This window comes from Pleurodeles waltl, chromosome 2_1, assembly GCF_031143425.1.
Source record: "Pleurodeles waltl isolate 20211129_DDA chromosome 2_1, aPleWal1.hap1.20221129, whole genome shotgun sequence".
Classification (NCBI taxonomy): domain Eukaryota; kingdom Metazoa; phylum Chordata; class Amphibia; order Caudata; family Salamandridae; genus Pleurodeles; species Pleurodeles waltl.
In genome coordinates this window covers 639,919,130-639,942,998 of record NC_090438.1, presented here as the reverse complement: position 1 = coordinate 639,942,998, position 23,869 = coordinate 639,919,130, and the positions used below count along the sequence as shown (strand labels likewise).

General features: G+C 41.6%; 1 protein-coding gene across 1 annotated transcript in view; it reads right to left on the bottom strand.

Annotated features, from left to right (window-relative positions):
- Positions 1–23,869, bottom strand: part of PKD1L1 (polycystin 1 like 1, transient receptor potential channel interacting) — a 1,079,023-nt gene that overhangs the window by 671,095 nt on the left and 384,059 nt on the right. The window contains exons 20-23 of the mRNA XM_069216140.1: positions 20,337–20,543; positions 17,895–18,076; positions 5,491–5,712; positions 129–289 (exon numbers count right to left, since the gene is read on the bottom strand). Of these exons, the coding sequence (XP_069072241.1) occupies positions 129–289; positions 5,491–5,712; positions 17,895–18,076; positions 20,337–20,543 (772 nt within the window). The remainder of the gene's footprint in view (positions 1–128; positions 290–5,490; positions 5,713–17,894; positions 18,077–20,336; positions 20,544–23,869) is intronic.

Here is a 23,869-nt window from a genome sequence, read left to right as displayed (position 1 = left end):
AAAATTAATTTGCAAACACATCCACATAACCCAGTAAAATTCTGATATTTACATGCGATGTTCAATTAACTTTTCTGTGATCTTGATTGAAACTAATTCTGCTTGTTGAAGTCATTATGCTTACGTACCTTCTCTCTGGCTGGATTCAGTTGCATTAATCAAATGCATGTTCCATGAATAAGACAGATTACTCCTTCCCTGGCAGTCTGCACAAACAGCTTGGACAGAAAACTCCTGGTCCCAGTTTACAGAGTTGCCGTCACAGTTGATACAAATTAATTGTGTGAGCCTATATAGAAAGACATAAAAATAGTTGCATAACTGTGGTGGCTGAGTAAGCTGAGATAAATAAAAATAAACTGAATATCAATGTACAGGTATGTTACTGTCATCGTGGTAATTGACACCACAGCATCTCTACACGATCACTCCCAGCGCCACACAATCATACTAAGCTCCAGGGGCGTCGCCCCTTCCTCTTCCCCCCCCAGCAGCAGCTGCAAAGCATTTACTAAAAAATGATAATAAACGTAGCTTACTATCGTTTTATAGTAAAAGCGGTGGGGCCTTGGGGCTAGGACGAGAGGTAGTGCACAGCACTCCCCCTCAGTGTGCATGTATGTTAGGCCGGCCAAACATACATGTGCACTGGGCTCTCTCCAACCCAGTAACGCAGGCACTGCGTTGCCGGGTTGGAAACAGCAGGCAGAGACTTCCACTCTGCCTCAGAGTACCCTGGGTGGGTGCTCCAGCATCATGAAAACAGCGTTAGGATTGGATGCAGTACAGGCCGGGAGGCGGAGCCTGCAGTCCAGTGGAGGATCGGAGCGGCGAGGCACAGCGCAGCACAAAAGGGACATTTTTTATTTTTTTTTATTTTTTTTCGTCATGCCCCCACCATGCGCTGTGCCGCCCCACCCCACCCCACCCCTCTTCCCTCCCACCACTCCTAAGCCTTTCAGCTCCCAGCTCCATCCCAAACGCTTCTTCTACACACATTTGTAAGGGCCAGCTCTAGAAGTAAGATCGCAAGAATCACGAGTGGTAGATCTGGATTTCAAGGTCATGGTAACTGTCCACTTTTACCTGAATTATGACTGTCTAAACACATCATTCACAATTTGGATACATTCTGTGGGGACTGAAGAATATGTTGGAAGCTTTCAAGAGGCAGAAACGGTATGAGATCTTGCTAAAATTACACCCACAGTTTTATTTTACTTTTTTATTTCATCTTTTTGCGTACATTTATGCGTCATTGCAGATTTGACAAGAAATGAAATTGTTGAAGTAAAAAACAATTTTTTTTTTTCATTTTTCCCCAGACACTCCTACCACTCTTTTGGGTAAAAACCTCAAACTGGATGTATACTGTCAAACATAGTTACAGAAATCATGCTTTTGCTGGTTCGGCAACTGGATCATCAACAAAGACAAGTGGGCCTCAGACTTAAATTATTTGGAAGTTGAAGCACTGGGCAAGAAGTCAACCAATTTGGCAGTTAATCTACTCAGAAAGCCTGGATGTAGTAGATCTAGCCTTTTCACATAGTACTGAAGCAGTGGCATAATTAAACTTGAATGGGTCTCCCTCAAAAACACATGGAGGTGTCCCCCACGCTCCAGACCAATTCAGGAGCTTTTTGGCCAGGGACCCACCTCCCATGCACAGTGCCAGTGGGTGGCCCTTGGAGCGAGCTTGACCCCCTTCTCTCCCCCCCCACTGCAGGGGCTGCGTGGGCTATTGTTACCCACTGTGCTGAAGAAAGGAAATCTGGAGGCTTTGCCCCAGAAAGAGGAAATTAGTTTTAGCAAGTCCATCTCAAAACCTGTTTAACACTCCTTCCTCATAAAAAGACAATTAATTTATTGTGTGATAGTGCTTTTTTGTTTTTTTAAATGTGTTGATATGTTAGATGATTCCTATGCCTTGCTTGATGCATGCTAACATAGCCCATGTTCATGTACTGAATGGATTTGAGTGTTTGATTAATTTAGTAATGGGTTTGGGCTCTATATTTTATGATTTTGTTCCATAGAGTTTCTTGGCTTTATTTTTGCACCATTCAAGAGTTTGTAGGGGGCAAATTGTTGTACACTTTCTGCATTTAAGTTGTAATATCAAGAGAAGGATGTTTTCAATCTGTCCTGCAGTGTTCATAGTGGCTAAAAGTCTGTTTGTAGATTTGAGCTACTGCAAGTTTGTTGTTTGCCAGGATCGAAGAGATGTGTGCTTTCTAATGAACCAATAGGTGCACTGTTGTGTGCTGCAAAAGCAGGATCAGAGTGCAGTGGGCCTCCACTTGCTCCAGAGACAAATACATGAAAAAGGTATAAAATAATCTAGCTGTTGGGGCGGGGCAAGCATATCAACTGGATGCTGAGAGTAGATGTTGTAAAACTAGCAACTAGCAGAGGTGAGGGGAGGCTTTAAATGGATCAACAGATATAAATACACAAAGGTGCAAGGCAGATGACTATACTACAATAAGTATTAATTTAATCGCTAATCCGTTTATGATGCCACTTCTTAATCACATGGTTTGTAGAATAACAGCACACAATAAATTCTTAATTAGTATAAAATGCCACGTTCAGGGTGGGGACAGCTATATCAACCGTAGATGCAGGCAATTCTCCAACAGGTTCATCCGACTTTAAACATCCCTCCTTCAAAGGAGCATAACTCAGTGGGTGAGAGGCACGTGTTAGTTTTCCTTTTCTCCAAAAAGTCCAAAGGTTTCTTTTGGAGCTCGAAAAATCTAGTGGGTGTGATCTCTAAATGATAAATGCATCAAAACACAGTGCCAACCCAATTCAAGCTGTAGGTCAGGAGGCACTGTCTAATTTAAGAAACAATTCTCATTGTGTGCCAATGGCACAATGTAATATGGCTGCATGTCATGGAACAGTAAAACCTGAACAGAAGGAGCTCAACCCTTGCAATTAGAAAAACATCTCAACGTATATAGTAGCCATGCTAGGATATGCCCTGCATGGAGTCTTTCACTATGCTTTTAATTAGGTCTGGCCCCTGTCACAGGTCAGAGTTTGTGTTTATCGCTTTTAAATATATACCCAAAGCTACAGGTGTTGTAGCCAACCTGCAAAATGGGAAGTAGAAATGTAAAGCTGCCGATACACAGTGTAACCTTATAATGGCCAACCTGAAAAATATGCAATTAATAATATTCTGTGAGGCTATAAACAGCCTCAAAACATGTTTAGTCCCTTTACAACACTGTTAGTTCTTTATTTTACCTCACAACCTGGCTCATGTCGAAATTGCAGGTTTCAAAGTCATCCACCTAACTGGTCAAATCATTCTCTGCGGCATGTTTGAAAGTTCAGCACTACATTCACCTACACATTTCTAAGCTGCTAAACAACAGTAAATGAATGTTGGAGTCACCAACGTCAAAGGGCAAGGATATTTATAATTATCTCCCCTTCAGTAATCTAAGGAAGATATTGGAAGACAAGACACATCACTTTCATAAGTAGGTTGAATACATTAAAATGCCCAACAGCCATCAGCTAATCTTTGATATAGTTTCCTGTACCAGACTCCATTTTGAAAAGTGCTAAGTGCAGCTTGACTTTAGTTATTCACTTTTGGCAGATTTAAATGAGATATTTACACATTTTGGTGACATGAAAGAATATTCAGCTTGAATAACTTTTTCTCGTTAGTTTATCAGCAAACCAGAAAACATGAGTCTGGCCAAGATACCCTAAATATCCAAATTTCAGGATCATCTGGAACACATATAAGATATAATGATTTGTGGCCAGAGGGGACGCTTGTACAGAATACTGGTTTGGGTGAGATGTTTCCACCACGTTTCTGCCTTGCTTGTCATTCAAAATCAGTTTGATTATGCAGTGGTCAGTTTAATATATAAACACTGAGATTTGACTTTTCAGATTACAAAGATTTGACCATTCAGATTAGAAAGGTATTCACCCTCGAGCTGTCAACAATGAAGTCAGTTTCCAGACTACAGATTGCTGACGTTCTTGGACCAAGGCAGGACCTACGGAGCTAAAACGAAGTTTGGGTCAGCTCTGCTAAAAGAAGTCTCCTTCTGTCTCACCCTGCCGGCTGAAGGTCTGAGAGCACAGATGAACTCTGTGTGCAGGTATGCAGAGCAACAGTTATAACACTTCCCGCGCACGTTAACTTATTTTCCTATCTCTAAGACTAGAGATAACAGTGGTTGTAGGAACCAGGAGATCCTAGTGATAAGAACCATGATTGAAATGTTGGCGGTCAAAGTGCATGTATTAAGTCATAGACTTCTACAATAGAAAATGTTAAACATACTTTGTGTCATTATTAGTACAGATGCTTGAATGTGACATTCTAGGTACAAAACAGGGGTTCCCTGAATACCGCTGTGTCCCTGAGAGAAGGATTGCTTTGTTTACCGGAAAGCACATCTCTATGAAACTGGGCAGAATGTAGTTAAGCAGTAAACCAGATCCACCTTCCTCATACATAGCGAATTTAACTCATTCCTTGTCTTTTAGGGCTAGAGGTTCTAAACCTGTAGACCTGGGGTATTTCCCTAAAAAACGCGATGGCTTCAGACCTAAAAGAGGAAACAGAGTGCACTGGCAAACATCAGCAAGGACCTCCTGACCTGACTAGAGTTGGACTTTGCAGGAGTAACAATCCTACCCGGCTGTTTATGTGTTATGAGACAACAGGAAACACAAATCTTGCTCAAATACATGGTTGTATATGCTGTGGACTGTCAGTGTGGATGGACTATATCCCCTGCATTCAGCAAAAACAACATATACATGATTCAATCACTAAAACATTAACCTGTGGTATAGCACAAAGGTTGCCTGTGTCTCCTTTTTGACATACACACACCTGAAACACCTTAATTCTCAATTGTAGAGAAATGCCAGTAGATTCACTTTGGATTAAGAAGTTCACTAGGAAACCAGACACACATTGCTGAATGTCTGTATCCCATTTAGGGAAGGGTGTCGGAAATGTGTTCAGTCAGAGCTGAAGCAGAGTTTGGGGGGAAACAGTGCTAGCAAAATAGCATTATAAATCTGGAATTCACATTACAGTATGAGCTACCCCACTTCTCCCTCTGGCCACCCCACAAATTGCGCAAGTCAAGGGAACATCATTCTGCTGAACAAGTTTAGAAAGCTACCTTCTCTGTTTAAAGAAAGCATCAGCATGTAAGAATAACAGACCATACTGTTTTTGGATTACTGGAATAGTGTATGCACCAAAAATGCAGATGTTACAAAGTGCATTATCTAAACGTGCTTAAACTTAAACAGAGAGACTGCATAGCATCTGCAAAGGTTATTATGCTAACGGGTATCCGGCACCATTAATTACTCTTTCTGGGGCACGTATAGTTTAGTGGTAATGTAATTCCTTATTAGGAAGTTTGGAAAATACATTTGGCAAACAAAATCCTCACTAAATATGGCTGTGCAGCCATTACATACCGGAGTGTAGGACTTGAATAAACAGACAGGAAAACCTGTGCCTCTGAAGAGGTGCGATTGCCACTTGAAACCGTCAATGTCACCAGAAATTGATCATATCCGCTGTCAAGTAGGTCAGTCTGGAAAGTGATGGCATCAGAGCTGCTCCGAAAGGGATCTTGTATTGTATTGCTGAAACAGGACTGATGCGGTCTGCTTGATGGAGCACACTTCCAGTTAAATCTGCAGGAACATGCCACATTTGGTCAGAGAAATAAGCTAACTTACAATTGCCCATAATTGTGCCTCAAAGGCGACTAAGAGTCAACCACTCAATCATTCACAGAGAGGAGATAGTGCCTGAAATAAAGGCAGATGCACTTTTGATTGAGCAATAATGCACAGTTGTAAATACACAGAAACATAAGGAGATGAACAAGTCATCTGGTTCATTAAAGAGGCCAGTGAACTCCAATCATCAAGGTTATTGGTATACCTCTACAATTATTATGCCAGGGCAAGCCTCCAGCCCAGCTTCTGCAAATACTTTGATTTTAGCCACCTAACGTGATCCAGAGATCATAGTCTGGTTTGCATTCAGATGCTGGTTTTCTGAGGAAATTATATGTTTAATTACATCAATTTTACCAATTGTAAAACAGTAAAAAGAAGTATTGTGAAACTTGGCTTATTTTGGATAGGACAGCACCACATCGAATCAAAACAGTACATGAATGATTATTGTTCCCTATGTACTGTGTGCTTGCATTATTTCTCTGGGGAACCTGGATGATGTAGATCCCCAGTTATTTAAAACCATTTGTGAGTACACATAAGCTGCTTATCCATTGCAGGTTAGAGGGAGGCCCACCTATCACATAATACATTTGGTCTTATTTTTTTTTTTTACTCATTGAATATGGAGTATCTGCAGGAGTCATGGGCTTGATCAGATCAAATCAGTTGAAAAATCTAGCACATCATCTGCATAGAGTGTAACTCATCAGCAGTTCCTTGAGCCCGGTTGTTAAAAATGGGGTCTTTGGTTGGCAGTCAGGTTACCCCCCTGTCCAAGCAAGGACCCTCACTCTAGTCAGGGTAAGTCACACACAATCCAAATTATCCTGTGCCCACCCTCTAGTAGCTTGGCACTGAGCAGTCAGGCTTAACTTAGAAGGCAATCTGTAAACTATTTGTTTAATAAATCATGCAATAACACAGTAAAACACCACAAAAATACACCACAAAGTGTTTATCTGGATAAATGCACGTCAAAATGATTAAGATGCAATAAGTATATGTTGAGATATCACTGTAAAAGTGATATAAAGTGTCTTAAGTCTTTTAAAAGCAATAAATGTCTCTCTCAAGCACAAAGTACCTGATTTGCGTGCAAAACCTCCACAAAAAAACGCAGAAGAGGAGAGGCATGGAAACAAAGGGGTGTGCATCGATTTCTCAGGCCGCACGCTGTGATGCTTTGTTTAGTTTTCCTGCAGGGACGGCTGTGGATCAATTTCTGGTGCTCGGTCGTGGATCCTCTTTGGGTTGCAGGGTTTTCAGACGCCCCAGGGACGATGCGTAGATTTCCTGTGCTGGCAGGACGAAGTCACAGGAGCTGCATCGATTTGGTGGGCGTTGCATCGAACTTTCTACCGCATGGCATGTGCTGTGTCGATTCCTCTCTGGAAGTCAGGCTGCGTCATTCCGGCTCTGCTATGCGTCGATCCGGTGGGCCATGTGTCAAATTTCTGGTCGCTATGCTGGCACTGCGTCAATCTTCTCGATGCAAAGTCGGACTGCGTCGTTCTGGTTCTGCGTGCAGTGAATTTTTCACTGCGGTGTAGGCTGTGCGTCGTTTCTGGCAGGCTGTGCGTCGAAGTTCGCCGCACAAGGAGTCCTTGTTGAAATTAAGTCTTTTTGGTCCTGAGACTTTAGGGAACAGGAGGCAAGCTCTATCCAAGCCCTTGGAGAGCACTTCTTCACCACAGCCAGAGAGCAGCAAGGCAGCAGGTCAACAGCAAGGCAGCAGTCATTCACAGAAAGCAGACAGGTGAGTCCTTTTGGCAGCCAGGCAGTTCTTGGCAGGATGCATGTTCTGATTTCTTCTCCAGCAAGTGTCTGAGTTGGTAAAGGCAGAGGCCCTGTGTAAATTCCAAATGTGCCTTTGAAGTGGGAGAGACTTCAAAGAGTGGCTTATAAGTGCACAAGGTCCCCTTTCAGTTCAATCCTGTCTGCCAGGGTCCCAGTAGGGGGTGTGGCAGGCCTTTGTGTGAGAGCAGGCTACTGACCTTTGACATGCAAGTGTCAGGCCCTCCACCCTCCCAGACCAGGAAGACCCATTCAAAATGCAGATGTATGCAAGTGAGGCTGAGTATCCTGTGTTTGGGGTGTGTCTGAGTGAATGCACAAGGGAGCTGTCAACTAAACCCAGCCAGATGTAGATTGTAAGGCACATAAGGTTTTAAGTGCAGAGAAATGCTCACTTTCTAAACGTGGCATTTCAAAAATAGTAATATTAAATCCAACTCCTCCAGTCAGCCGGATTTTGTAGTACCATTCTGGCCATACTAAATATGACCTTCCTTCTCCTTTCAGGACAGCAGCTACCACTCAAACAATGAGGGCAGCCCCAATGTTAGCCTATGAAGGGAGCAGGCCTCACAGAAGTGTAAAAACGAATTTAGGAGTTTTACACTCCCAGGACATGTAAACTACACGGTTACCTGTCCTGCCTTCTGCCTACACAGCACCCTGCCTTATGGGTTACCTAGGGCATACCTTAGGGGTGACGTATATGTAGAAAAAGGGGAGTTTTAGGCTTGGCAAGTACTTTTAAATGCCAAGTCGAATTGGCAGGGAAACTGCCCACACAGGCTTTGCAATGGCAGGCCTGAGACAAGGCGGTTAAGGGGCTACTTAAGTGGGTGTCACAATCTGTGCTGCAGGCCCACTAGTAGCATTTAATCTACAGGCCTACATAGTACACATAGTGCACTTTACTAGGGACTTATAAGTAAATTAAATAATCCAATTGGGTATAATCAAAATTTTACCATGTTTAAAGAGAGAGAGCATATGCAGTTTGGCGCTGGTTAGCAGTGGTAAAGTGAGCAGAGTCTTAAAACCAGCAAAAACAGTATCTAAAAAGTGGAGGGAGGCAGGCAAAAAGTTAGGGGTGACCACCCTAAGGCTGTCAGGTCTAACACCAGTCAAAACCCCTAATCTGGAAATACACTCTAAGCCATTTTGCACATGGTTCAATTGTAACAGCAAACAGCAGGGGGAGGGCAAAAAGCGGGAGGAGAAGTGTGTGTGCTCCCTGCTCGTGGTGTGTTTCAGACTGAATGTGTCCAAAGTGGACTATCCTATCTTAACTCATGCCATTAGATCAGTATACAGCAGCCACACAAATCAACAGGATAGGGGGACAAAATTAAGTCTTTCCAGAAGGAACAGGTACTCCCATCCCACTAAATCAAAGAAAAGCTTTGCTGGGCACTGTAATCTGTCAGCAGGTCCAAGTGCACTGTAGATGCGTCTAATATTATGCTGCGTTGCATGTTTGGGTATAAAACCCGATTGATCCTTCCTAAGGAGCTATTTATTTTATAGAGTCCGTTCACAAGAACATTTGCAAATAATGTAATTTTCACATTCAACAGGGAAATCAAGGAGTAGAATGAGCAGCAATATGGTATAAACAAATCAGTCCTGCTCCTGCTCCAATAGGAATAGTAGAGCCTGAACTGGCAGACCAGCTTCCATCTAGACTTGAACACAAGTAACCCCGTACAGGTTTTGCCTTGCTTAAGTCTTGTTATTGAGGTATAGAATACTGTGGTACAGTGAGCATGGAACCACAAGTCATCAAGCTAACAGGGGACATAAAATTCTTGTCAGCTCTCCCTCGGTTGCTCCTCAGTTGATCGACCACCTTTATTGCAACTACTTTATCAGGCAGAGTTTTGCATATATGTTACAACCTAGTTTATGTGAAACATATTTGGCTCTCTGGAGATTCCTTGCGAATGATGGGGTGGTTGGAACATTACCTTATATTACAAAGCCTTCCACTTTATCATCATTAAAGAATGTTTGTACAAGACAAGCAATGATTCAGCCTTTGAGTCTAAGAAGGGATTAATGTAAACAAGCAGGTGACTAAATTAAGAGGTTTCCAACACTCGGGAGACTTGGTAGAGGAGCCAGGGGCCAGTGTCCAATGAGACTAGAGGCAGCTACGTGACTCCCCAGGAGAGGCTGCCATGGCCTCACAATTCAGGCTCGTCCAGCTGAACTATCTACACAGTACTTATTTCACAAGATGAAGGCTATGGAGGAAAGGGCTGGTGACTTCTCTGCTTTGCCTTTGATGCCTAACATCTAAAGGAGATTTGATGCGCACGTTCTGAACTTGAGGTATGATAATTTCATCTTGGGAGGGAGCGTCATCCACGTTGGGGGAGGTTTTGGGATGGCAGCCCCTCCAAAAACCGCAAATTATCCACTTGCAAATAAACATGGACTTGGACGCCAAACGATCCAAGATTGCCTTGTTATGGATTTGTCTTCTGGGTGCCAAAAGTGGCACTGCTCAGGCCTGGAAAGATTCAAACTGCCCCACCTTGTAGGGCTGGAAGAAAGAACTGGATCACTGTATGGAATTGGGGGTGCTGCTATATTTAGTCAGGCGGTGTCCAGGTAAACATCATTAGATAACTGGAGACTGGATCCAGTACAGATGAATCACACTCAAGCCAGCCACTTGAGATCCCAGGAGGCAGAAGTCCAGGCTTATTCTGCCACAAAATGAGTCATTATATAAACCATGAGAAACATGGTGGGATGATTAGGCACAATTCCAATGCTGTTCTGCCCAATTTACTTGGAAAATGTTAACACTCTTTATTTTGTGACATTACGAAAATCAATATAATGTCTTAAACAACACATATTTTCACATGACGAGTCTCTGTAGGAGTGGCATAGTGAGCAAAAAAAACAATGGTCTACAATGCGGCCCCAAGCTGTTGCCAGTGGCTCAGAATATTTCAAGTAATCCATCCTTCACTTTGTTTTTGTTGCAACTTATACCTTAAACAGGGTGCAGTTTTCAATGTTCCCATATTTCATCTGTGGGCACTGTGACATTTGCGGCAATATATTCTTAACTTTTTAAAATGAAAAAATGTCTGGCTGCCCTAATCTTTTATTGTTTGGTGGGGAGACGTTATATGTGGCAACAGCTGAGTGCAAAAGATGAGCATAATCATTTGCTTGAATTGTTTCATTTATGCTTACAATACAGAAGAGCTCAGAGTCAATAGGAGGCCAACATATCTCTTTTTTGGACTGTAGAAGTCTACCAATTATCCAGGGATGTTGCCACTTTTAGGCAATGATGTTGCTGTCTACGATGGTCATCATAGTTTCCGTTTAACGTTGATTGGGCACAACTGATTATTTTTCATCAACACATAATTAGTTTAAAGAGCCTGAAGAAACTATGGCTCTGGTACTTATTGCTGAAGTAGATAGAGGATGATTTATCACCCTACTTGTGAAGTTTTTTTAGTGAACTGCACTAAGACATGCATATACATATTGTATATAATCACAATAGAATAAATCCCCGGGGGGGAACTCACAACCTTTTTAAAGACGGCAGGAAAGTGCAGACAGACATTTATTGGCTGGGTAGATGAAGAACATTTAGCTCCACTCCAGTGTGGTGCCTGATTCTATTAACCAGTATTAGAAGTATTTAACTAGGATCTAGATATTATGGTTTATTGTTTTGACAGCTGCTCCAAAGTAGAGTTAGGTCAAAAGATATAGCTGGTTCAAATGCTGTTAAGAGGTAGGTGAGGGAGTGAGGATGGTTTTTATCATTGGCTGTGGGATGTATGTTCATTATGAAGAAGATGTACTTAGATAAGAAACTGGAGTGTAAGACTGCCTCAGCAGTGGGTGGAGTTCTGGGACTGACCCACAGTTCCACCAATCCAAGATATATACCTTGAACATGGTGTGTCCAAGGCATTGTAATGGACAGTGATGTTGAGAATGTGTTAGGTTAACCACTGAGTACATCCTTGAGAAATTGCATACTTCCTACAATAAAAGGAGGACTGCATTCTTCCTACACTAAAAAGGGGAGCCCTAGGGTAGTATACGCAAGAGAAAGGAAACTCTTTAGAGAGAGTAGTCTAATTTGAGGCACAGAAGGCGGGTGCCTGAAATTCTCAAAAGAGAATATAGGGATGAAGGGTCAATATGGGTTTTCTGTACAAAGACAAGCATAATGAATGGAGATAATAGGACAAAGTTTATGAAAAGTAAAGGGTTATTCAGAAATTACAATTCAGGGTTGCTTAACTATGCAGAACTAATTATTTATTTCTGAGCTCACTGATGACAGCAACACATGCTCTGAAATACATTCAGCGACTCAACAGTGGTAAGTTACTCCTTTCTAGGGGGCTGTTCAATCATAATTATGTGTGCATGTTATTGCAAATAAAGGCATGTTTACCATAATATGCTTTTCTTCCCACAAATAGAAGCACTTTTGAGGGTGTTGATGTAGGAAGAATAGGAATACATCACATACAAACAAACATAAGTTCCCAAATCCCAATACAAACATTTTAGGCTAGAGATAGTTGTAAACCAATGTAAGTAGTGAAAGGCTTAATACATGACACGTAAAAAAAAGACAGACTGTGGGTTCAATAGAAAAGGCAGGTCATATTTAGGACAAACAAACACTTATTACTTAGGAAACTTATACACATGCTGCATTGTTAAGTTAGCTGTGCTTTAACACACAAGAGGCCCAAGCCACATTAGAATGAGAGGTTTTCTTTAAAGCTGCACCAACTGTTGCTTTCAAAATGTTCACTTAGCACGAACAGGGTGGAACAAAAGGGTGTATCCTGCCTTAGCACAGGGTCCTAAAAACCACAAGTCATTCATATCGTGATAAAGGGAACTGTGTAAGGGTCAGATAAGTATTTGAAAGGCAGGGCTACCATGAGCAGCACGCAACATATAATCTCTTGTTGTGCAGAAAGATAGATATGGTGAATGACGTCAGTGTAACTTACCCACCCATGAGGCCAACAAGTGCAAGTGCTTCTTTACAGATGCACCTCATTATCTTATCTGCTTACGTCAATGGTGAACTCTTGACCACATTTTTTTGTGGCTTTTACAGTATAAATGCTACTGGTGTTTGAACCAGAACTTTGAACTTCAGTCATGGCCTCTATGTTGAGACTGCCTGTTCCCAGCTGAAAATCGATTAAACCTATATTATTGTGTCAAATTGATCTGTCTTATTTTATTAACAGATTTACCCCTAACATACTGGCCAGCTAAGCCAGGAGCTCTACTTTGATCTCACCAACTGCTGGACTGGGGACCCTGCCTGTCTCCACAAGGTGATTTGCGCACTTTTTAAAGAGGTAAGGGAGATGCCAACATTTATGTAAAAATCTCTGATTTCGTGGGGACAGATGGGTCTCAGTGGAAGGTAGTTGAGTGGACAAAGTACGAGGTCTGTTCCTTTTATTTTATAAAGACATTTACAATTTTGACACTGTTATGTATGTAATTTGTGTGTTTGCATGCAAGATTGTGTATGAATTGAGATAATATTAAGGGATCACAGTGGTAAGTCCGGAAGATACAGGAAGCTTGACTAACTAAGTCAAAAGTGGTCAGGAGAAGTGGTGGACTTGGGGCTGAGCAATCAGTGTATGTTCTTAAGAACACTCATGTGAACCTAACCCCGACCTTAAGTCTGGAAGTCACCATTTGTAGTTGCAAATAGTGAAAAGTTGTCCCCTCTATGAATCCAGAGAGAAGTGATCAGTAGTATTTTGTTTGCCCTAGTATGAAATTGAGAATTACTGTGTATGTATATGCATGTATAGATAGAAATGTGGCCACATAATAATGTCAATATATAAGTTTATGTTACTTAGTGTATGATTTAGGAATAAGTATCAGACCTCCTATTCTTATGAAGGTTAAGTTATAATAGTATACTCAAAAGTAAAGTAATGTCCCAAGAAAGTGAACTAATTAATTCCACATCCCTGAATTAATTAGTCATTTTTATAACGGTCAGGTTGTTGCCCTCTGCAACAGAACTGACCTTAGTAGATCAGCAATATCAATACCATAGAATCATTTTTTAAGTCAGAAGTTTATGAATGCCTAGGTATTTATAGTATATCACCCCTAGGCCTAAAAACAACCTACATTGACATAAGAGAAATGCCTGTTAGACAATTCTAAAAAATTATTCAAAGAACTAAGACAAGGACATTATCCTCCAAGTTAAAAGTAGTGTAGTAGCCTCATGAACCCCATAAAAAATATTGACACTACTAACTATTATCCCCATTATGAAACTATAGAGCCTCAAGATTGGAGGTTAGATGACTTATCAAATAGTATAGACTGGGACATACACACATATATTGAAGGTATACAAATAGAAGGAGCATTATCAGTTACTATACATACAAATATATTTAACTACCTTTCAAATAGATGTGAACAGGATCTTCGCATAATTAGAATAAAAGTGTTTATTTTGAAATCTACAAAACCTGTTGCAGTTGTCTTTCCAAGAGTAAAGTATCCCTTTGAAGGCCAATACATTTTTTTTTCTCATGTGTGACACTGGTGCCACCTTGTGGCCGGAAAGTGAATATATTGAAGTTACTGCAATTTTTCAGTGGAACCATGGGCAACAGTCATGTGAATTCCCTGCAATAATAACAGACTTTCATTTAGTATTGGACCTCCTACTGTATGCATTTATTAAGGACCTCCCAGTGTGGAATTTAAGATATGAATAATTTATAAACATGTATATATATATATCACAATAATATTATTGTTTGTTGTGTCAGGCAAACAAACCACTTAGGCCACACATAAATGCACCTACCCAATATATATATAAATGAACAAAGGCTTTCAGAGATTAGGGATATATATATATATCTGATGTTCACCTTCACATCCTAATAATAGTTTATGTGAAGTATGGAAATACCCTAGGAAGTAAATAGAAGTCTATTTAGAGTGTAAATAGTACAAAAGATTAAGTTCACTAAACAGACATGGGGTCTCCTTTAGAACACATGGTTAAAGTGTTCTCAGGAGACAGGGACAGGACAGGAAAATACTGTAAGGAATGGCACAAAGAAACATTAAAACTTGCACATGCATGGCCCAAAGAGGGCACATTTGATAATACAATAATAGAACACATGGCCACCTTCCTACAGAATAAATACAAGGGAAATAAACTAGAGAAAAGGAAGATCACACTAAACCAATGGAGGGTCTTTTGTGAAACAAATATGAATGAGTCAAATACAAAGCCTCAAACCCTCCCTTCGGCTCCTCCACCCACCTATCAAGATGTGCAATTAAGGTTAGGCAGTGCAAGGGTACAGGGCATGTATACATTGCAACCTGGTGCCCCACACTCATTACCCACCTCTTCACATCCCCCTGCTGTGGGATATACAGACACAGATTATAGCCCACCATTAGAATCTTTTTCTAAACATAGAGAATATGTTCAACCATCTCCATGCCCTCAAATGGCCAGTACACCACGGGAAATGTCAGGTGGGGACAGTACTAAATACATAGGGACAGTAGATGCCACATTTACAATTCATTTAGAGCACGAGATGTCCCCCACTAGGAAGAATGAAGGTATATCTAATGAAGGATCAAGAGGGGTACAGAGAATGGAGGGGGCTAGAAAAAAGGAAGGTGTTTTGAAAAAACCGAGTGCCAATATTAAAAATGAGACAAGAAGGTTAGCTTTCAAACCAGAAAGTGCTCACACAGAGTGCTGGAGGTTCATGCACTCAGCAGCAGAAGAGAATAGTGTAGGCAAGTGGGTCACAGAGCAGGAAGATGGACGGGTAGACCAAAGAGCGACTTGGGAAAAGGAGGAAGGGCCCCTGAGGCCGTCAAAGGCCCTCACTAGGCCACAAATAATTGAACAAGAAGGACTAGATGACACATTCTCCACACATAGCACCTTAGGTGAAGAAGATATGGGTTTAGAAAAATCCTACAAAGGATTAGAGGGGGCATTAGATGACATCACTGAACATGTTAAAAGAATGTCCCTTCTTGAGGACCATAACAAGGAACAGTCACACTATGCCGGTCAGGGAGAAGAAAACAATAAGACAGGACAGACTTTACAAAAGAAGCCAAGAGAATTACAGAGATTAGTATTTGATGGGGCGCATGCACGCCCATATGAGATAAAGGGAACATTTGATATGGCATGAAAAATGACCCTGAGGAAAGACATGGCACGTGTATGTCCTGGCAATAATTTGACACCCAATTAAATAGTAGCTCAGTATGAAAATAGTTGGTGTAATGTTGTCCCTTGTACTGACAACCAAGCAGGTTGGACAGAAGGATTGGCATCACAGATGACATCATGGCCGCAAGAGGGTTCCTTTGAACCCCGAGACATGCCTAATGCAGAAATGTGCCTTTTTCAGGGTGCAGGGGATCCTTACTGGGATTATCCCTATATGCAGAAAAGTTTAAGGGTGTGGCAGAGATAAGCTTGTAAGTATGACTCGCGTCACCCTACTGGCAATAGGACTACAGTCCTGTCAACTGCCCTTGATATTCAAGGGCCCAGGGGTGCCTCAATATATACCATGGCCCCAGATGGAAAAAGAAAATCTTTAAAAACTGCACGCTGGCTGCAGATCACGAGCTTTGAATTCATGAAGACCACAAATGCAACTGAAGATGGGTTCAATGCTATCAAGGAAGAACTCCGAGCCCTTAGGCTGATGGTAATGCAACACAGATATGTAGTGATTTAATGACGGCCATGAAAGGAGGGGTGTGTAAGAAGATTGGTTCGGCCTGTTGTACTTATGTGCTGCCCAATGATGCGGACAATGAGACATTAACTCCGGCCATTCAGACATTGGATGATCTACAAAAGAAAATGATCAATGAGGGGGGTGCCCCTGATGGGTGGTTCGAGGGCTGGTTCGAATGGGTGCTGTCCTGGATGTCGGGGTTGTTCAAGGCCTTGTTGCCTTTGATTGTGTTGTTGCTTTTGATGTGTCTTATTTTTCAGGTAATAATAGCATGTTGCAAAAGGATAACAGCTAAATTGGGAGTGACAGAGTAGTGGGTATGTGGTGATTCCCCTAGTTTCATTAGTAGATGGGAAGATAGGAAAAGTAGTTGAATAATCATCTAGAGGGGGGAATGGTGTAGGAAGAATAGGAATACATCACATACAAACAAACATAAGTTCCCAAATCCCAATACAAACATTTTAGGCTAGAGATAGTTGTAAACCAATGTAAGTAGTGAAAGGCTTAATACAGGACATGTTAAAAAAAGACAGACTGTGGGTTCAATAGAAAAGGCAAGTCATATTTAGGACAAACAAACACTTATTACTTAGGAAACTTATACACATGCTGCACTGTTAAGTTAGCTGTGCTGAAACACACAAGAGGCCCAAGCCACATTAGAATGAGAGTTTTTCTTTAAAGCTGCACCAACTGTTGCTTTCAAAATGTTCACTTAGCACGAACAGGGTGGAATAAAAGGGTGTATCCTGCCTTAGCACAGGGGTCCTAAAAACCACAAGTCATTCATATTGTGGTAAGGTGAACTGTGTAAGTATCAGATAAGTATTTGCAAGGCAGGGCTACCATGAGCAGCACCCAACATATAATCTCTTGTTGTGCAGAAAGATAGATATGGTGAATTACGTCAGTGTAACTTACCCACCTATGAGGCCAACAAGTGCAACTGCTTCTTTCCAGATGCACCTCATTATCTTATCTGTACTGCTTGTAGTAGCTTACGTCAATGGTGAACTCTTGACCACAGTTTTTCGTGGTTTTTAACAGTATAAATGCTACTGGTGTTTGAACCAGAACTTTGAACTTCAGTCATGGCCTCTATGTTGAGACTGCCTGTTGTTCCCAGCTGAAAATCGATTAAACCTATATTATTGTGTCAAATTGATCTGTCTTATTTTATTAACAGATTTCCCTCTAACAGTGTAAGAGCGCGCGATGCTGCAATAATGCATATACGTTTTATTTGATCTTCCCTGGAGCCTAGGAATAACGTGATTTATGCATGGGTAACAACCAGAAATGCTCAGGTGTTGGTGGTTCCCACAAGGTTTTTGTTTCCTATGAATGATCTACCACAAAGTTCTAACCAATTCAAAACGTGTTGTTTAGAAACAAATGCTGTGGATCGTTTCCTTCTTTAGGAAAGGAAAATAGATAGTTTAGGTACTTGTGACAATTAAAATCCATTTTACACTATACAGCTTCAACATTATCTTACACTTTTAGGAAACTTACCTCATTATAGCCTCCGGATAATCTGGATCATATGATTCAGACCCATTCAGGGCGACAGCGGTAGCAGGTATTTTAGATATGAAAAGGTGGTTTCCACCTGCAATAACGCTGACTGGAAGACTCGGAGGCACCTCAATGTGCACTGTGTAATTACTATATACAACATTTCCAATAATTTGAACCTGAAAAATATTAAGAGAATAATTAAATTTTCAAAGCAAAAGAAAACTTATCTTGCGAGGCCCAAATCTACTGGCGTGTTCATAACATATACACAAAAGTGTGTGTCTCTCACCACTTCCAAAGCAATGTTTCCACCGAGAGCGTCTGACTGTCAACAAGTCAAAATAGCAGCTTTAGTTGGTTGACACTTGTGACTGCAAGGTAGATAACGTATGGTGGCGGGCAAGCAACATATCTACAATCTTAAATTGAGCAGTCTCACTGTCCCCCCACCTTTGTCCCTGCCTCCCCATAAACTGTTCACATGGAGCAGCAGTGCTGTAGTGGGGAGATATTGGGGAGAACCAAAGCTTATACTTAGTTTACAGTTATCCTTTCCACATCCATCTGACCACCAGATCACAAACTGAAACAATAGAACTGGTTCTCCATCTAGATTCCTCTGCCTCATCTGTAGAATCTTTTCATCCCACATGACAGAATTAATATCCAGTTATCCTGCTGCTCTTCTGCACATCCCTGTGATTTCACAAGGGAAGGAGGGAGCAGATGCAGTGTATGGTCTAGGAGTTCAGTCAGGCTGAGCCAGGCCTATTGTAGTCCGTTGGCCTGTAGCAGCGTTGAGCACAAGAAGCCACAATTTAATGGAACTCTCCTCCTGCAGCACATGAAAGAAGGGGTGATATACTTTGTAGGGACAAGATAAATTGGAATGTGAGTTTGGAATGGATTATAGTTTTACTCACACAAACATTTTGTGTTACCAAACCTACAACCAGGGATCTTGGGAGAAACGGGCAAGTGCTCATGAAAAGGCACCAGTGCATTATAATTTTGTAAACACTCACAAGTATACATGCTTGACGTGTTCAAAAAACTCTTCTCAGAATCCCTTCCCCACTAAAAATTTTGATATTTTCTGCTGCCAGTGGCAGAAATAAATGCATTTGTGCCTTCGGATTGGCAAAGGAAAGCACACAAAATTAGTGGTGATTTATGGGAAGGAGTTCATCCCAGCAGAAATATTTTCACTATAGAGAAAAAAAAAAGTTCATGCAAAAAGAAAAGTGTGTATATTTACTCGTCAAAAAATTGAATTCAAAAATGTTTTTCAGGTGTGTACCTTGAAACCTGTAAATGGTGCAGTTTTCCAAGCATGGCCTGGGAAAGGTTTGGGAATTTCGAAATCGGGTAAATCTATATAAATATGAATTTGTAAGTCACAAAGTGGACATTTACTAATTTTTTGTGAGTTGGACCCAAACTGAGGAGCTAGTGGTGAATATCTCTTATTTGGAGCATTAGGACAATCAGGTCTCAACCTACCTTAATAGTTTCTTTTGTGTTCCCTGACGAGTGGGAGAGAGTGTGCGAGTGTGTGTGTGAGAGTGTGTGTGTGTGAGTGTGAGTGTGTGTGTGAGAGTGTGAGAGTGTGTGTGAGAGTGTGTGTGAGAGTGAGAGTGTGTGTGTGAGAGTGAGAGTGTGTGTGTGAGAGTGTGTGTGTGAGAGTGTGTGTGTGAGAGTGTGTGTGTGAGTGTGTGTGTGAGAGTGTGTGAGTGTGAGTGTGTGAGTGTGAGTGTGTGAGTGTGAGTGTGTGAGAGTGAGTGTGTGAGAGTGAGTGTGTAAGGTTAAGTGTTTGGTCTATATACTTCAACGCTGCTAATGACCAGCGAAATCCAGCACTGCCTTTCTAACTGGACGTTCCCTACAACACAGAGGATAAAGCATGTATCAGGTGGGTAGAAAACTCCAGACACCTCCCCCCTCCCCGAAGCTATGCCCCTGGCCACATGTGTACTTGATACAATAGGTTTTTTAAAAGGAGGTGAAACTGCATGTTGTTGGATAGTTTGCAAGGATAAAATAAAAAATAGATCAATCTAACATTGGCTTGCTAAAGCTCATGCATGTTATAATGCCACTTTAAAATACATTGCTACTAGTCAGATACCCTTAGACACTACCATTATTATTACAGGCTTTAGAACAATAAATAATTAATGTACTTATATATATCAGTACAAAACAAATGCGTGTTTATGTCCTTGATTTATTTCGTAAACAATTGGTGACATTGATAGGTTTAACCAGTTCCAAAACTCAATTACAGCTGCATCATAAAATATGCCTACGACAGGACATCAAAAAAATATTCAGCGTGCAGAAAAAATAAAACGCATGCCCAAGGCAAGAACTGTCTAAGAACAGAGACAAGTACTTTTAGTGCTAATTCAGTTCTGAAACGGAACCAATACATACCTTAGCAACAGCAGTGTAGAGCCCGTATTCCAGAAGGTAACTTGGAAGCGAGATGGTTTGCTTCTTTGTGTCAATACTAGGCGGAAGGGGTACCCGGGCTCCACTTGATGATATGAAGGACCATTGGTAGAAAAGACCCTGGGAAATGTTGCAGGAGATAGCAGCTTCAAAGGTTACTCCCAGTTGAAGATTCTGATATCGTCGGACCTGAATACATTTAAGGAAATAAATGTTTACATTATGTACGGTATTCTGTAATCTAAATCCATACACAGGTGTTTGCCCTATGGTGACAGGGTTATTCGTGCTTAAGAAAAGCTACCATCGTAAAGTGATGAGGACTGTGATACAAACCTCATTTTAGTGGAGAAACTGAAGAAATAATTAAGTATTATCAAGCCAAGACAGTAGTAGCTGAAAATTATTAACATGTGTCCCCTTTATACGCAAATTTAGTTTGCTTAAAGTCAACAGGATGGGTTCCCATCCTGGCACTTAATGCGCCACTAATTTGCACACTCCCACAATCACCATTAAAAGAGAGGCTAAGGATTTCATATGAGTGGGATTCAAGTTATCCTTGGTTTCAAAGACAGGCGGCGCTAGAACTAATGTGCAATGGTATTCACCTTCTGGCTGGTACTCAGTGCTCTACACAAATCTGCCCAGATTGTGGCGCTTTTGTGAATATAGAACAGCACAAAGGCGACTAGTGTGAAGCAGTATTTGCCCTTTTCAAAAACAACCAAAGCATATGAAGTTATTAGGTTGAAAATACTGATTTTGCAGTGACTGGGGTAGGTCAATGTACAGCTGAATTCAGTAACCCGGCATTATTAAAATATTGTTAGAGGCAGTCTTTCTTCATTCTACTTTCTTGCATTACTTTACAGAGATGTACAGCTGAATATCTGATATAGATGGAAAAGTGCTGCTATGCAGAAAAAGGCGATAAGGAGGTGGCAGCCTGGCAGGGCAGCCACGGGGCACTCCAAAAGTAAAGTGAGTGGCAAAGTTATAAAAGGTCCTGGAGGCACCAGTGAGACCTCAGTGTTAAAAAAAAAAAAAAAAAAAGGTGGTGATGAGTGAAATACTAGAAATCTTCTCAGCCAATGGCATTCCTGTCCATCTTTTCTGCCGACTATGCCACTCGAGACAGAGATCAGCCGTATGCAATCAGTAATGGTAAAGTTCCAGAAGAAACATTCATGCCCAAGCTATTAGGCCGGGAAAGATGTTGGAATACAATTAGACTGGAAAGAAGGGGCCACCATAGTTACAGAGCCAAGTTCTGACAAATGTATGAAAAGGGCTACTGCAGTGAAAAAAAAGATCACATCTATTTGGAATACATTTGTGACAAAGTTTGACTGTGACAAATTGGGATGATGGATTCTATTTTTCAGGTGTAAATAGGTTCGTCATGCATTGTAACTGAAGTATTTTCCTGAAAGAAAAATTGTAGGAAATTGGGCTATTTGTGCAGCATGTGAAGCCTGCACACATAATAGGTCTACAATTTCCCTTTACTGGGAGCCAAGCACCCCATTGTAGAGCTAGACTCTCTCAAGGTAGTCAAGCAGGGCAGTCCAACGCCTACTCCGGGTAGGTGGTGTGGGCTAGTAATCAACATTCCCTGGTATGCAATAACACTCAATAAAAGGAATGCCCAGTCATTAATTTGTCTTTTGAAAAGGAAAACATTAATCACACAACTAAATGCTATGCATTAATTTACCAATATGTACACAAGGCAGATCAAAAATATATTGGATTACTTTATGAAATCACATTTGACCTCAAAGGGTTATGAACCTCAAAATCTCATTGCCCTCCAACTATACCAAACAGCATATCGCCATATGGGGGTTTCATTTTTGATAAACAGGCCAATTGACTTTGTCAAGGGTTCATCATATTACAAGAACAAACCACAGGTTAAAACACCACTATTTTGTGCACAAATGCAATGATCAATAATAACCATGAGTAAGTGCAATTATTATTAATGTTAATAAAGTATATAAACATTCAGTAATCACTGTCAGCATTACTTCAATATAACATTATAAAATGAACATAACATACAAATGTGCTTTTGATATACTTTCTGACCACACAAAATGCAACAATGAAAACTGTTTCTAGAGGGTGCCACATAAAATGCAACCATAGAACCAGCCTCTAGACGGTGCTACAAGCCACGTCTTCTTTAGACATCTTCATGCCACAGAAAATGCAGCCATACAACCACTCCCAGATGTAGAGCAAAGGCTCCATACTTGTGAGTGCTTTAATAAATTATGCAAAAATTCCCGGGGGTCATGGATTCCCTGAGGGAGCACTTCTGCATTCTCCTCACAAATGATCTTGTTGGTGCCCCTGTCCTCCTGGGACAACCACAAAAAGGTACACATTATGTAAATGAGCCTCTCTTGAGGCATTATCAAGCACCAGGAAGGAGCAGTGAATATTTTATAAGGGCTCTCTTGCTGCTTCAGGGAGATACGCTTTAATTCTTCCTTCTGGGATTCTTAGTTTTTTTAATATTCCTTGAGTGTGCCCACTCCCACCCGGGCACCCCACATTTCTTTAGGGGCATAGCAGAGCCCCCAGCCCTGGCTGTCCTAGCCTGCACTCCGTGGGGACAGAATCTCCTCTACTGCAGCAGGAACCGGAAGCTTGTCTCCCTTGCCTGCTCTTGTGGGCAGGGAGTTTTCTTCAGTGGTGGCCACCTGCTTCCCCCAGACAAAGTATGGGGCTAGGGGTAGGCCCAGAACTGCAGGGAGGAGTGTGCCGGCCCTCCCCCTTCTCTGGGGTTGGGAACCTGGTCCCCCAATACAAAGAACTGGCATGGGATCCAGGATTCCCAAGCCTCCAGAGCCCTGAGGAGGGGGCCCCAAACACAACCCCTCCCAGGATTTAATATTGAAAATGCTCCTTGACTCGACCTCCAGGCTATGGCCTACCCCAGGGGTAATCTTTAGACAGGCTCTATTGCACTCCAGTGCTCGCAGTGGGTCAATGGCTTCAGTGCTTCAAACATTGATATCTTGGACCTCGTTGGGTCATTTTGCATGATTGTGGACTTGTTTTACTCCTCGTGGTGAGCTCTAGCCACCAGGAGAAGTTCCAGTAGCCCCCCTGGCCTTTATTCTGGTGTACATTATAGGGGGCTAGTTCCAGTGGCTCCCTGTGTCAGCATTCCTCCTGGTCTTTGTCTAAGGGGGCAGAAGTTCAAGATTTCTCCAACTGGTCTTCAGAGGGAGTAAGAGGGGAAGCCACAAAGGCCTTTGGAGAGAGCCACTGGTCAACTGGGGAGGGTCCATGGTCCTTTTAAGCATCAGGTTTTTTTTCTTCATTCTATTTGTCCATGGCTGTCGTAGTCCCAGGGTTCAGCAGCAAAAAAAACATGAACAGAACTTTCTATCCCTGGTGCAAGAATTTTAAAAATAGGGTAGAAAGCTGTAGAAGCCAGGCAACCCTTGCCAATCCTACGATGACATCTCTCCAACCCTGTCACAACTCTTGCA